Source organism: Apostichopus japonicus, chromosome 7 (genome assembly GCF_037975245.1).
Source record: "Apostichopus japonicus isolate 1M-3 chromosome 7, ASM3797524v1, whole genome shotgun sequence".
NCBI lineage: Eukaryota > Metazoa > Echinodermata > Holothuroidea > Aspidochirotida > Stichopodidae > Apostichopus > Apostichopus japonicus.
Window position 1 is genome coordinate 10,447,376 of NC_092567.1, and position 16,314 is coordinate 10,463,689.

General features: G+C 36.6%; 2 protein-coding genes across 18 annotated transcripts in view; one reads left to right on the top strand and one right to left on the bottom strand.

Moving 5' to 3' along the window:
* LOC139970058 (uncharacterized) overlaps positions 1-15,639 on the top strand; it is a 354,811-nt gene extending 339,172 nt beyond the window's left edge. The window contains exons 8-10 of one of the 2 annotated variants that reach the window (XM_071975674.1): positions 7,871-7,906; positions 14,209-14,273; positions 14,763-15,639. In XM_071975674.1, coding sequence (XP_071831775.1) covers positions 7,871-7,906; positions 14,209-14,271 — 99 coding nt within the window. In that variant the 3' untranslated portion in view covers positions 14,272-14,273; positions 14,763-15,639. The remainder of the gene's footprint in view (positions 1-7,870; positions 7,907-14,208; positions 14,274-14,762) is intronic. The other variant, XM_071975675.1, reaches the window with a different exon arrangement.
* The window catches only part of LOC139970087 (uncharacterized), an 853,056-nt gene that overhangs the window by 531,756 nt on the left and 304,986 nt on the right, over positions 1-16,314 (bottom strand). The gene's annotated exons all lie outside the window — the stretch shown is intronic.

The following is a 16,314-nucleotide window of genomic DNA, read 5'->3' on the forward strand; positions in this document are numbered from 1 at the left end:
TTTATTCTCACTACATCGGTCCTTTGTACACACGACTAATTTGAGAACAAACACAGTTTATGTCGATACAGAAATAAGCAAGCGGCGGAAACCACAACTGATAAAATCCATCGTATCTTTTACACCCCAAGGCAATTGCTTATTTACATTTGTCAAAGTATACCCGGGCTAAGCTGTCCCAACCCCACCTCTCATGAGGGGCTTGATCAAGCTCGGACTTGCCCCGTTCTCAAGCATTAAAACAGTGGAGCAACTTCCCCCCCCCCCCCCCCCACAATAGGTCGATCAAGAGTGAAGCAAGCCCGCGTTCGTGGGAACAGGCTGTAAGGGACAAGTAGAGAGTTTGATGTATTTAGTCTTAATACAGTTTAAAAACTTTCCTAAGAAAGTGGCTGGAAACAAGACATATACACCTTAGTTTACACAACTGGCATACTCTCAGGACATTGAAAATGTGATCACGTGATTATGACGATGATTTGTCTGGTCTTGTAGCTCTATAATTGAACTCAATAAAGTAATTCCAAATACATTTATTCTTTTTCTATTATCGATATATAAATTAGTGGTTTTCATGATCTTTGATGACGTCACTAATGCGTTGCAATATAAAGCTGAATATCTTGAAACCGGGTAGCTTTACAAACATCACGAGAAATCAAATGTTTCATTTCCCTGCACAATAACACATCTATACTACGATTCTACCTAAATTCATTATTTCAATTAATTAATAGTAATGTCAATACATACCAACCTCTCTATCTCCACCCCTCAACAGTATTTCTCAAACTCATACACATTGTACCCTCGTTCACTGTTCTGCGTTTAAACGACACATCGAGAATCTCATTGTTAATGGTGGAGTGACGTCACTGCTGATGATGTCATCATTGATCAATCTCAAAGATAGAGGTAGTTAGTGCTAACAACGCATTTACCCCGATCCATTAAATGTTTGACTACTGTAGACAGATGTGTGTATAATAGCTACTAAATTATCTCGTGATAATAGCTTAGAGAGAGAGATTCATAAAATTTGAGGTCAAAGTTACATAAATTTGTGCATTACCTAATTAGTTTTCGGAAACGTTGATAGTTGGACTAGTAACTAAGTGTATAAAACTGAAATATGTATTTTCTTTTTCGGACACTCTCATAACGTATTATCCCCCACCCCTTCACACCACCCCACCCTCCTCATTCATATCCACTTTGCAAAGTGAGGTATCCGTGGTCACCTGCACCGTGTTCCTACACATATGCATTATTCTTAGTACAGTTTGAAGAATAGTAAACAAAAGAACCATGAGTGTTACACAAATAACCTTCCTTTACCGAACTGGGACGCTCATAGATCCAGCAGTCCTTTAACATAGAGACTGTTAACGTGGTTATGAAAATGTTTTGTTTATTCTTTTACGTACATAATTTAACTTTAAATTTGCTATTAAACAAATTCCCTTTTCTTCTTTTGACAATTTTTTTAAGCAGTGTTTAAGTATGGCTCTCGTGATTTGTGATGACGTCACTGGTGTTGAGTGTTCTCTGATCCGTTCATCGTCTCATAGATTATTATTCTTGATCTGAGCATCGAATTCTCGACTATCATAATTTGGTTTCTTAATTTAGTCCAATATTAGTTTCTATTTGAAAGGGAGCATATGCTTTCATATAGGATAATTGTATAATTGATCAGATATGTTAATGAGATGATAACAATTCTAACTTAATTAATTTTATAACTAAGAGGATAATAGTTGTAAACTGATCAGGTATAAAACCGAGATGATAATGATAGTAAACTGATTGGTAATCTTACTGAGATATAAAGATTGTAAACTGATCAGCTATATTGCTGATATGATTATGATAGCAAATTAATAAGATAAAAATTAAGGAATCAACTAGATTGATTACTCAGCTAATATCATCGAGGGCCAACATAAATCTCGTGAATATAATGTTTATGATTTCATTCCAGACCAACAAAGATGAAGTATGCACTTATCATTAACATATCTCTCTTTTATGTTTTTCATCAGTTTGGCATTATATCGACACTGACAGTTATCGTCGTCTGAATCTACAAACCGGCCAATGGCAGGTAAAGAGTTTCATCACCTTTCATTCAGCTATTGCTCATAATGCAACTCTGGTCAGCTTGTTTGCGTTATGCTGCCCTAACACTGTTTTCAGTTCCCAATGAGTGTAAATAAATAAATATAGTGATACATTATCGGTGAAGTTTACGTGTTGTTGGTTATATTAGAAGTTCTGACGTAAAGAAAGGACTTTCAGACATCTTCCTGCTCCTACATGAAAGGAGGAGGGGGGGGGGGGGGTTGTGGAGAGAGCGGATGGAATCTTGCGTGCGAACATTGTCTAAATGATTTGGGTGAAATAAAGTAACATTGTGTTATCAAGGTCCTTATGTTTCCTTTAACGGTCAAGTTTGTTGCCAGCAGATTGTAGCAAACACAACACAAAATACAGAACCTAGATATATCCAATATAGTATTCTTCCATTGTATTAAATCTTGATACTAAATTAACTATGTTGCTTATGTAGAAAGCTTCAGGGGATTTGAAAGATCACTTGCTTAAATTATTATCCAGATTAGTGTATACGACACTGACATAAGTCTGTGGGTCCAAGCAGGCCTATATAAATATAATGAAAGGACGGGTCTGGTTTTTATTTGAAACTAATAAACTCTGGTATATTCTTCTGAATGGTAATGCTTGTCATGGCCATTTGTATATATGAAGGGAAGAGGAGCTATTTTTATTGATGACATTTCAAGGGTTCCGATCTAATACTCTTCTTTTTTTCCCCTCTTTTTTCCCCCTTTTTTCTTGGGGGGTGGATAATTGTATTTGTGTAAAATGGGAATAAATTAGAAAACAGAAAGAAACTCTGTAGTATATATGTGTAGCTCTACTAACCCGCTTTGTTGTTATCTTGTACGGATACCATGGTAACTAAAATATATGCACTCACTTGATAAAATATTAATATAAGACAGATATTCGTATTATTTCCCTCGTGTTTGGAACAGACACCAAAATACATACATTCAGGCGCGGCGGAACGGGAAAATTATTGGGGGGGGGGGGAGGGGGCTAATGTGTGGAGACTATCTAAGCGGAGCGCCACCATCGGTTGGCGCGGAGCGTACAAGAAAATTTGGGGATTTTCAAACCCCCCCCCCCCCCCCGCCGATGGCCGGAAACGGCACTTCCCGAGTGTTTTATGCTGTGAATATCTAGCCCTAAAACATGGGTCTCAAGCCTGCAATTTCTCAGATTGCACGTAAAAATCTGTAAAAACATTGTAATTTGTAAATTCGATGGTGTTTTTTAGAGAGTATATATACTATAGCTGTTACTCGACGTGTACTCGCAAAGACGTTTTTGAGTGTAGTAAATTACTCCTTGCAATTAAATGCATTAATTACAGGCGCGTTTGAAGCTATTTTTGATTGGTACGGCTGAACAAAGTGTGGCCAACTATCATAATTATCGGGGGACGTTTGGTAGGTCAAACTACGCTACACGCCACCATGGTTGGCGCGTTGCGTAATGGAGAAAATTTTGAAATTATGCCTCCCAGATTGCAGGTAATGGCACTTCCCGAGCTTGAAAACAAGACCCCTGCCATGCCAGAGTAGTCACATTTAGCCTACTTGCCGTCATCATTATTGAAAATTGTTGAAACATATACCTCCGATTTTACCGGCTCCGACGCCCCTGAATGACATAAATGTCATAAGAAAGAACAGAAAGCATTTCTTAATGTTAACAAATAGGTAATTCCAAAACCATGTGAAGTTGCTAACAAATTTTCTATGACCTAGCAACTGTCATGAATGGATGTACCCTATACAGTACAGGTGAAATGCTAATATTGTGTTTTTGTTCGTTTAATAATTGATTGCGTTTAAACATAAAGCCATGTTCCACGCCTTGCGTGTACTCGTAGTGTAAACGCAAATTTTGATGAGTGTAGCGCTTAGCTTCTTACCCTCTTATTTTAAACACTAATATTCGATGAGGCATGATACAGACAATCAATTATCATATCTAATTATTACACCTATATAGTATACGTGTGCATCGGACAGATCGACAAGTATGCATTACAAAATGGGCAGATGCACGTTTCGGAGCCTTGGTAAATATTTGGGGGGCTTATCATGCTTTGCCCCCAACTTTTCCATTGGGGGCTGACTCCCCCCAAGCCCCCCGGTTCCGCCGCCACTGCATACATTCGACGACGGGGAGGGTGGGTGGATTTGTTCCAACTACGGTTGGTCGGTAACTGATAATCTGATTTAAATATTCATAATTGGTCATCCGCTAATTGCTTATTTATCTTGATAATTATCTTCAAGTGTATAGGATAGTTGATTGTCACACCCATACCTTCCAGTCTCATTCATTACTTATTGTTAGTGTCTAGGATTGGGTGGAGAGTTGAGGGCGCCAAATAATACAGGAAAAACTCACGTAGACGTTTGTATCACGTTTATTCCAAACGTATAGAAACAAACTTATAAAAATCTGGAAGTGAACAGAAATACATACCTTTCAAATATATTTTTTGAGATAAAAGTCTGTAAGTAAATCACGAGCATAGGTATGATAATTAATAACTAAGCATATCATTTCAAAATTTAGTAGAACACTAGTAGCGTGTATGACTTTGAAAAAATATAATTGACATAACCGACGCTGCTTAACGTTTCTAACATACCACTATACATCCTCGTGAAACATTGGTATAATTCTTCTGAACCAAAACTTAACTGTAGTTAAATTCAATGACATTGACGAATATCGTAATCAAATAATGTCTTCACCTAAAGGTATGTACTGAACTTATCCCGCTGTTACGTCACCATCTCGATGTACATTAAATATGAAACCGTAGAATGTTGTTCATCATGTTGCACCGTCCTTGTTTATGTTCATTTAATTTCGGGGCAAATGTACATCATAGCACATACAACAGTCGTAACATGTTCAGTATAGCCGACCCTGTAGCTTACTGTAGCTGCCCTTGCATATTTGTCTTTATAGCAGGCTCCCTTGATTTCACTGGTTATGTTCATTCTCTTCGTTTTCTCTGGTGTTAGGAGAAGTTGGTCTTCCTTTAATTTAAATAAAGCTGCCTATTACGTTAAAGTTGAAAACACCTTCCTTAGAGATTCTAATGGGGGGGGGGGGGCTAGGTCCCCATACTGAAGTACCGAAAATTATATTTAAAGATAAATATTTGCAATTGTCCAACGACGAGGAGTTATTTCTCCAGGATGTATATTTGTATCGTACAATACACAATATACATTAGAAACCTTGTGACGAGGTTGGTACAAATAAATGAAAATAAATGAAGTCTCCTTTCCACGCTCCTACTCCAGCACTTTCATCCTATTTCCTTATTATTGTTGTTGTACTTCTTTCTCTGCATGTAGACCCCTTTGTGCTCTCCTTATAGAAGTTAGTGCCTCGTGAATCAATGAATTTTCTTAAGATAGAGAATATTGAGACAGATAAAAACATATAAAGCGAAATGAATCTATCGTGCTCCCAGTGTTTCTTAGTCTAAAATGTTTTATTGGTGAAAATATCGATGGATAATTTTCACCTCTAGAATCTTTACCTCTGATGTTACTGCATGCAGCAATACAGCAATCATTAAATGTTAATCGGTTTTAGTAGTTTGAGTTGTAATGGGATTGGAGGGATCCATATTGATTATATTTCATGATTGATTTAGATTAATGTATATATACACGTGACTGATATGAATGTGCTCTCCTTATATAAGTAATTGCAATGTGAATCAATACAAATTCTCAATTTTAAAGTAGAGAATATTCAGATACATAAATCCTTATAAAAAAATAATCTATCGTGCTTCCAGTGTCTCTCTTCCACACCGTCTCAGTCAAAACTGATTTTTTTGGTTAAAATATCGATGGATAATTTTCATCTCTATAATATTTACGTCTGACGTCACTGCATGCAGCTATACAACAATCATGAAATGTGACTCGGTTCAAGTAGTTTGAGTTGTTATGGGATTTGAGGGATCCCTATTGTTTATATTTCATTGTTGAATTATATTAATGTTTATATATATACGTGACTGATATGAATGTGTGGGTCCAAACAGGCTTATAAATGAAAGGGTGTATCTGGGTTTAACTTGAATCTAACAAATGAATTTTAGGTAGGTTTTATTAAACTTGATGCACTTTAACATACTAGGAAAATTAAAGGAGAGGTGACTACTTAAAAGTTTAACTGAAAGATTCAGTTAAAGGTTTTTATTTCATTTTCAAGAAACGTCCTTTTTACCATCCTCTGTATGTACAATATTATGAATAAGCAGCAGCATTATGATACAAAAAAGTCAACGGTGAATCTGAACTAATAATGGTTTTAATATATTTGTAGTATTTCTTTCGTATTTTGAATAAAGCTAAATAAAATTTATAAAAATAGTATCTCGAAGGAGCCTGGGTCGGAGTGGGAGGAGAGGTGGGGTGTTCAAAGTACCTAGTAATGTGGTTGATTTTGTACAATTTACCACCGGCAAATTGACTAATGTTGTATCTTCATGATTATATTAAAGTGCTTACGATAATATAATGCAACATGCAGGGCATTGTATCCTCACAAGGTATCTATTGTTATTAGTACTCTTTCCATCAGAACCATTCAATATGTCTATAATATATATAGTATAAGAAACACTCTGATGTAGTTGAGTCCATTTACGTCCTGATTGCGAGCCTAGTGCGAGACCACCTGGTTCGAGTATGGTACTCTCGAGTCCGAACAGCTTTCTATAGAGTATATGAGCAACCCGAACCAAGTCCGAGTCCAGCTAATATATAGAGACAGAGCAATGACGAGCTCACGCGGTATACTAGTCTAATAGACACACAGGGAGTATCGGTTACATAAACCCACTCTAAATATTCCTAAATTTACAGACCGTCGCTTCCTGGTGTAAATGTTCCTTGCCTAACGTTGAACAAAGAGAGTCAAATATTAGAAAACTGATGATGTGCGCCGCATGTACAAACTACCAATTAAACATATACATACAGGGTATATTTAAAAAGAAACAATTTGTGCAGGGTTTATTATATTTCATGGTATTTTTTTTCAATCTAACAGATCTACACTAGTCTATTTAATTCTCCCCTTGTGTCTCTTATTTTATGTGTTCATCATACAACTACATTTCCCAAACTTTCATGGCTATCTCTACAAGATCAACAAAACGATATCAACAGAATATCTAAGACGAATGGGAATGGGGGGGGGGGGGTGGGGGTTAACCAATATGATGCTTTGTGGGCTAACCAATATTTTGCTTTATTTTTGCAATTACATCGATACATCCACGATGTTCTGGGGTCTATCTTTGAATTCTGCCCTCTTTCCCTTCTCGTGAGAAGTTCATCGTTATGACGTCACTCAGTGTCCGAAGACGTCACTCGGTGTTTGATGACGTCACGCAGTGCTTGATGACGTCACTCAGTGTTTTAATGACGTCACTCAGTGTTTGATGACGTCACTCAGTGTTTGATGACGGGTTTTAAGCTAACTATGTCTTCCATATAAAGCTGATGTGTATACTCATGTTATTAAGTCAGAGCATTTTTCATTGACGGGTTTGGCTCCTTTATTGACTTTGTATATGTGCGTTTACCTGCCAGGAATCGTTTACTGTGATATTTGTGAAGATGTATCATTCTAACTTATATATCTTTTGCTTCGTCATATTATATTTTCCTGAAATTCCATTTCAAAATCTCACGAAATGTAATATTTCTCTTCCTTTCAGGCCTGTGACGATGGGGGCAATCTACCAGGAGAAGAGGTAAGAGAGACACAGATTCATGGTCATGTAAATTATTAACGGTAATTTTAATAACAGACAAAGAGGTATTACTAAATGTGAAAAAAAATAACACAAAGGAGTATTATATATTGTTTCTCATCAGGGGGAAAGATGTATAATTATCGTGTATCGAACAGGGAATTCAAATAGCCCAGTTACAAGTTTATGCCTCGTAATGATGATAGCACTGTTCTCGATGTCAAGTTTAGATGCGGCCTAAATAATCTTACTTCCGCACACACAGTCAAAGTAATGCTAAACTAAGAAACGGATAGACTTTAAAATAAGTTTAGTCCGGTGTTATGGTGTGTAACAAGCCTCAAACAATATTTGAAAATAACTTTTAAGCGGTCAATCCCCTCCCGCCGGTAGATGCTTCATGATTATTTTATTTCACTCTGCTGTAGTGCATATCATAATTCGTTATCAATACCAAAAGTATCAAAGAAGATATTTATAAATTTCTTGTAGAAAATTCTTTGTTTATTAATTTTTACGTGAATTTTTTTTCACAGTTTATTAACCGTGAAAGGAACTGATAAAAAAAAAAAAAACATTTGGAATTTCACTTTTATAGGGTAACAGTTTTCTCTACACACAAAGTGCTAACTGAAGAAGTCTATACTCAAATCTCCCATAAATCTCTATTCCGGTATTTTTTAATATAATAAAATCATTCCCTTTGGTCGGGGAGGGGTTGGGGATTGTTTAGGAAGGTATTCGTTGGGTAATAGCATCATGAATCATTGTGAAACGAGAGCATACACTGTGTCATAAAATCACTAACTCGGAGCGAACTGTTGTTATATGACATATAAAGAAACTAGTAAAAGGGAAGGGTTGATGTTTTAGTGACTGAGTGATGACGTCATACCGTAATCCCTTACAGAGTGGATTAAATGGAGGAGGGGTGCATCAAGTACACTCTTAAAATTGTTGGGCAAATTATTGCCCAACCTGGGCAATTATTTACACAACCGTTGGGTCCGAATGCCTCCTGGTTGATATTGGGCAAAAAAGTGCCCAACTAAGTTGGTTAATGATATTGCCCAGCAAACGGTTAAATAAATACCCAACACCTTTGCCCAACACATTTGCCCAACGCCTTTACCCAACAATGTTGGTCAGCGATTTGCCCAATGGTTGTGTAAAACCTTTTACCAATGGATTTTTCTTTACCCAATGATTCTTGCCCAACAGCTAGTTACAAATAATAGTGGTTGGTTAACTAATACAATACCAACATTGGATTGTAACATTTTTCATACAACTGGGTTTATTTAATAGGTTATAAAGCTTAAACAGAGAATGATAAAGAACAAACAAGTAATACATGTTTTTCATACTTTTATTTTTTCTGGTCTTAGCCGACTTCAGATTGTTCCTCCAGTATGAATTCTCACAGCATTCAGTGCTTGACTTCTATTTACCTAATTAAATGATCTGTGACTTCCATCCAAAGCAATAATTTCATAAACTCATAATGGGGATAAACACATATCAACAATATTAAAGCTGAAAATATTAGCTATCCATATTTTGCCATTGTTTACTATATTCAGTTCTTGAAATGTGTTGACCACAGAAGACCTCCTGTATGTTGACATCAACTACACAAGGTACAGGTGCAACACACAATCATGTACAGCTTAATGTTGGTCTCTTTCAAGCAACTCTGGTCTTAATAAGTGAATATAATATCACTGATAATTTCCAACATATAGTCAATTGAAGCTAGCCATTTTATGTTTTAAACAAGGACACACAAACCGAAAAATATTGATACACCATTGTATCTGCAATTGCTTTAACAAGGAGCCAAGGCATATTTTGCTTACATTTTGATTGTGCTTAGATGATTGATGAACTGTGAAATTTAAACATCTTTTCAAACAAAAGCCAAATGGTTACACATCCCACATTGATTCTACATACTAGAAATAAAAGCAGCTTCAAGATCACAATTATAAGTGATGATAGGGACACTGCTGGCACCTGATCTGTTAAACACACAAAATTAAATGTTTGTTTGATATACCAACCCTGCCTCAACCTTTCACAACTGTATACAATAACAAATCTACCCCCACCCCCTCCCCCCCCCCCAAAAAAAATACAGATTTTTTGTAGGTACAGTTTGCCAAGGCAAACAGTTACTATTTTCCTTTAATATGTAAATATATATGAAACTAAAGCAACCTTAAAATGTAAACATGTCAGGTTAATACCGAGAAACCATTTGAAAAGTTTGTTGCAAGACACTTTGACCCTTAAACACTTCTGTTTGCTACGAAAGCTCCAAAGGCACTCAGTGAACGACTTTTGATAAAACCAAGTTCATATACCTCAGCATGGAAAAACTTCCAAACCCCCTTACATTGAGTTTGGAAGTTAATGTCCAACACATAATGACTTTGAAACAAATAGTCTACTGCCGTTAGGAGTGAGGACTGCACTATTGGATGTCTCTCAATTATCACTGAAAAATGCTGAGGGGAACCTTTGCTCTCTCCTAAGCACAGAATGAATGGCTGTGGTCGCTCATCCTTCGATATTGTCTTGCAGTAGTCCTCTAACACTTGTCACCGACTGCAAATTAAAGAAACGGCAACGGCGTATGTAGCTAACGACACTATAGTGATTTGGATGAAGCTGCGTGCATGAGAGTTGACTCTCTTCCAACATAAACTTAAAATATACATTTATTGATCAATATACTTCCCAAATGTGTGTCAGTTCAAAGCCACAAGTAAGTTTTCGAGATGGTTTACGCTGGTTCATATCTCAGTTATTTTACTATTTATTAGCACAACCCTGGTACAGTTAATTTTTTCACGGTGGTTTTAATATATATTTTTTTTGCAATATGAAAGTTAATTTCTGAATATTGTACCAAACCTTCTAATGTTAGTCAAAATGAGCTGGCAATGAATTGCAATTATACATATTTTGACTTTTACACTATATTTTATTTTAAAAAAAATAAATGAAAACATTGATCATTAACATGTCGTTGCCTAAACACACTTACAAACAGGTGACACATATAACACCAACTAAGGAGGTTCCATTTTGCTTTTTAATTCAATTTGTTACATTATATGGCTGCCTTATCCAGCTAACAAATAATATTCTTATGGGCGTTTAGTTTAATGTCAACGTTTGTTCAGAATGAACATAAAAGCTTATTTCAAGGCACGTGTTATCTTTCTTCGTAGGGCTCATTTTAATTATTTGCAAATACGACGTTACAGTACAAGTGCCGCTAAGGTGTATTACTGCTACATAACGCATTGTAATTTTACTAAGGGAAATTGAATGTTTACTCACCATGCATGCGACGGATGAGTTGACGTGATGAAGTTTTTCTCCAGAAAGACATAAAACTACTGGCTCGCGGTTCCATTGTTTCAAAGCAGTGGGAGGAAGATAGGATTCGTCCGACTACGTTGTTTAAAACTAGAGTTTGTTACCCAAAGTTAGATGAAAATTTCAACTAACCCCACCCCATCCCTCTTCATGGACGTCTTTTGTCCACCAACTTTCTTCGGCGAAGTGTAAGAAGTCACTCATAGTTAAAATCGTTGTAATACATCTTGATATATGGGGTCTGTAGAAATATTGCCAGGACAAAACTGTAAGGTGTAACCATGGAGATACATGAACGATATTAATTAATTACCTCGATCTATAGCTATTTTCATGTTAATGGGTAAAGGAAGCAAATTGCCCTTGGATGTCGAACATTAAACCGTCAAAACGTTAACAATACTTTTATAAACAGCGGTCAGTTTCACCCTTCAACGTCCGGATTACCTTTCATTTTGAATTAAGAAACTCTATACTGATACTGTACAGAAAAACTAACAATATAGAAAGGAGTAAAAGTAGGTAATTCGTGTTTTACGAGACAATCATTTCGATTAATTATGCGACTCATATTGTTAACGCTGGATTCACGTTCATTGTAAAGTCAAAACAATAGAGCGAAAAAAGGGGAAATAAAACATATATCTGTCAATTCATTTGAATCATGTGACACTAAAAGTGTTTTCCAGTTCGTATTGTATACAATGTGGTACAGCTTCCAAGTATCTTGATATCTCGTTCAGCGTTCTGGACTTGTAAGAAAGTAATCTGGCTTTCAATTTCTTGTTTCGACAGGGTTTTCATTTTGATCCTCTTTGTCCAAACTCTTTGTCCAATCTCTCCCATCTTTCTTAAAAACAAAACGAGATCAAGTCTAACTGTTACTATAGCCCTACTACCAGCAAACTAACAGGTTCCCAGACAATGGTACCATGGTAACCAGAGATGCCCAGATGCTACGGGAAGGAGAGGGGTATATTATGATCGCGAATTATTTTTCGGAACTGATTTTCTATCACTATAGTTGTGTATATTTTCGCATTGAGGATCCGGGGTGCATCAAATACTTTTGAACTTAATTTCAGAAGTGTTTATAAGGCTTTGTAGGCAACATACATGTATGTATTGTATTTAGATCCTCCTGCAAGCAGGAACTCGCGAAGACGCCTTATTGGCTTCTCAAAGCCGCAAGCTGACCAAAGTCAGTCTCTTAAATTCATATTTAACGTCCATGATGATGAATTGTCAACTGTCAACAACTCTGTAATCTTGGAGTGACTCGAACTGGGCACCTTATGGTTGGAAGGCACCAGCTTTAACTATGAGCTAACACTCCGGGTCCAACTAGACCACTGACTATGGGCATTAAGCGAGCTCTTGGCGGTGGGAACATTCACACGGTAGCGCTATCAGCACCCCTGAACATTGGTCTGAGTCCGCCCTACACCCCCCCCCCCCTCCCTCTTCCACCGTTCCCTATCAATATAATGTTATCGGGACGGTTATTTAGAATGGTTCATTAAATTAACACTAGCAAGAAATAGTCTGTCTTTCGCATTTTACACTTAAACTGTTAATAGTATTTCGCACTATAATATGCATTTATAATTAACCCCTAAACTGTTAAAAGCTTCCACTGAAGATAAACTAATCTAATGATGACAAAAGTTCCGTCAAAACAAAACATAAAGCAGAACCGGTCTAGCATGGTCAAAAGAACCAACTCAAATAATTATCCCGTTAGATGTCAATAACGATCAATTCAGGGAATTTTCTTATTAAATGTACAACATACGAACGTCAGATAGTGACACGGCCTACCCAACAGTTTACTTAACTTTTACACAAAATGTTACGATTGGCTTCAAAGTTCTAGAGGAAGAAGGGAGAGGGGTTGGTCAAGCTGGGAGTATATAAACCACGTTTATGGATCAGTTTACCTTCAGAATGGAGTAAACTGGTCATTTGAACACCCTAAGAATGCTGCACTCTTCACCAACTTTTGAACTCTAACCTTTCTATGCATAATCACGTGAGTCAATATCCAATTTGATTTGGCTCCTACATTTGTGAATTCTTAAGAAAAGCACGCAATATGAGCTGAGTCACCTGGATATAGTTCTGTAACGATTAAATTAATGTTTGAAAGGGATTGTGGAACTTCCATAATAATGAGAATGTCAAACCTCGCAATATAATTGAAAATGGCTACTCAGCTTGACGGGATCAGCTTATAAACAGGACGGAACATTTCTGTGCATCGCACCAATGTGTGATAGCACATTGGGATGCATTGATTGAGTCATCGTGATATCAAGGGGAAATTCCCTTAATAGGTCATTTGATGGTTACCGGCAGGGAAGAGGATGGGGTGTGACGATAAGTGAACTGGTTCTTGTACAGTAATCCTGTTTAACACATAAATCTTTTTTTATAGATTGGGAAAGGATTATATCCTCGTGCTATGAGTCAATATGGGTTGACATATGTTATTCATTTTGTTATTTATATACTTATTTGGAATATTTCAAGCAAACAGCAGAACGTTTATATAGAATTCAATCTTCACAAATCCTTTCGAGCATGGAATCAGAGCGACCACATAATAGGTGACCAAGGTTTCATGGATTAAGCCTTCATGTGTATATCATGTTCAGTAAAAAAAATATTTGCAAGACCTACTCCTTAGGAATCCCTAAAATAATAACTGAAATAATAATAATGAACAGGACAACAATTTCCAAGACATTTGAAACATGCAAAGTTTATTGTAACATGACTCGATTTATCTGAAATAACACTTTTAATATGGATGCATGTGATGATTTACAACATTTAACTATATACTGCATTGTCTTTGTTTCTGTGTTAACTTATACATATTAATTACTTATATTTTTCCTCTTGTTTAGATGTTCGATGAGAAGAGTTATCAGTCGAGCTTGGCGAACTTCAACCAGGCAAGACGCAAGTAACTGTAAGTCAATACAGCTGACTACTCTCTACCTTAGTATTTACAATTATATTTGTTCACAGTGATTGTCAGCTACTTTTAGTTGTAAAATCTTAATATATTAAATATAATCTCCATCAATAACCAGAATTTGTATTCCTATATCAGTGATATCCAATTTTATCTGGTCTCTGATATCATTTGCTTCAACTATACTTGGTTTTATTATATTTTTCATTAACTTAGCTGGTCCCTGATTAAATGTATGAACATGAGTGATAACTTGTTCCATTAACAGAAACGTAGTTTGCTTGTTTCCCGTGTGGCGGTGTTTTGTTTAGCTGGTGAGTTCAATTACTTATTGGCTTATGGTATTGTTGGCGCTTTTTCCCGGAGGAGAGGGTTGGTTAGGTATCACTTCTCCATTATTCTACTAATAAGTATACTTTTTGACCAATTATTATGTTACCAATTTAACCTGATATATATATATATATTATCTTTATTTTACAGCTCAATGCAAACTGCATGTTCATCTGGCGTTGCCAATTATCAGCAGGACTATGACGTCATTCACTCAATTCTCAAATTGATGCAGTAATTTCAGTGAGAAAAATTCACACTAAGGAAAATTCTTGCGGTTTGTGTGGCCAGGAGGATTCGTCCGTCAATTGATGAGCATATCCTCCCCGTTGCCCAAACTGCCTTCACTTCAGGACGTTGCACAGCTGAACTGTCTTCGCTTTTAAAGTGCTAGCAGAAAAAGCTATAACATCCATAGGTTACACTATAAATCTATTGATGCTAGATATGAGCAAGGCGTTCGACACAATTCAAAGAGGATCCTTGCTAACTGACCTAGAACAGATTCTTGACAACGACGAACTTCACCTGATATCACTATTAATCGATAACGTCTCCTACACCGTCAAATTAGAGGGCAAACTCGGACTACCTTTTAACACTAACATTGGTTCACCACAAGGAAATAGTGCAAGTTCGCTATTTTTATAACTTATCTAGCAACTCTTTGAAATCAGATGATAATGATATCGATGCAGTAATCCTGCCACCGCAGTTAGTTGATCATGTTTACAGCACTACCACCACTAATTCTTTTTTCACAGTAGACCAACAATACGCTGATGATATCTCTTGGGCATCAACTGGTCAGCATGTACTGCAAGATATCGAAAAACGAGTTTCTGACAAACTGGCAGTAAGAAATCTGAAAATCAATTGCACAAAACTGAGAAATTTACAATCACAAGAAAAGGAAATGAAAGTTGGAAGAAGTGTAAATATGTTGGAAGCTTGCTGGGGACCGAAGAAGACATTAACAGAAGAATTGGTATAACCAACGGTGCTTTCAACACACTGTCAAGCATTTTTAAAAGCAAAAACATAAGCCGGAACATTAAGCTTAGGATTTTTGAGACTTTATTAAAGAGTATTGTTTTGTACAATTGCGAACTGTGGGGCACAATGAAGGATCTTGATCGCAAAATTGACACTTTTCAAAGGAGACTACTTCGAAATATTCTCAACATTAGTTGAACCAATAATAATTTGTTAGCAAATGATGAGCTCTACAACGAAACCAACCAAACACCTTGGTCATCGATAGTCGCACATAGAAGATTGAGATTTTTCGGTCATGTAGCAAGACTCCAGGAGGACGCTCCAGCAAAGGTTGCTTTAAGAGAAACACTGAGACATACTGCTACACCAGTTGTAAGGCCCGTGCCTTCTTGCTTGGTAAACTATAGTCGCTATTCAAGGACATTAATATTAACAATTTCGAGGAAGCAATAAACCTTGCGCAAGATCGTGATACGTGGTGGAGGTTAACCACTGAGCATGTCGGATAGACGAGACTCAACTTACTACTATACTTTCAGTGAGAAAGATTATAATTAAGATTTTAGGTTCGAACTGTTAATATCTCCCAAATAATAAAAAGATAGAGCTCCAGTATAATACACATGTAACTAGTCTAGTATGATTGTGACGTCATCAAATGCCTATATTCTCAAGACAATGAAATGGTGACTTGATGAAGACT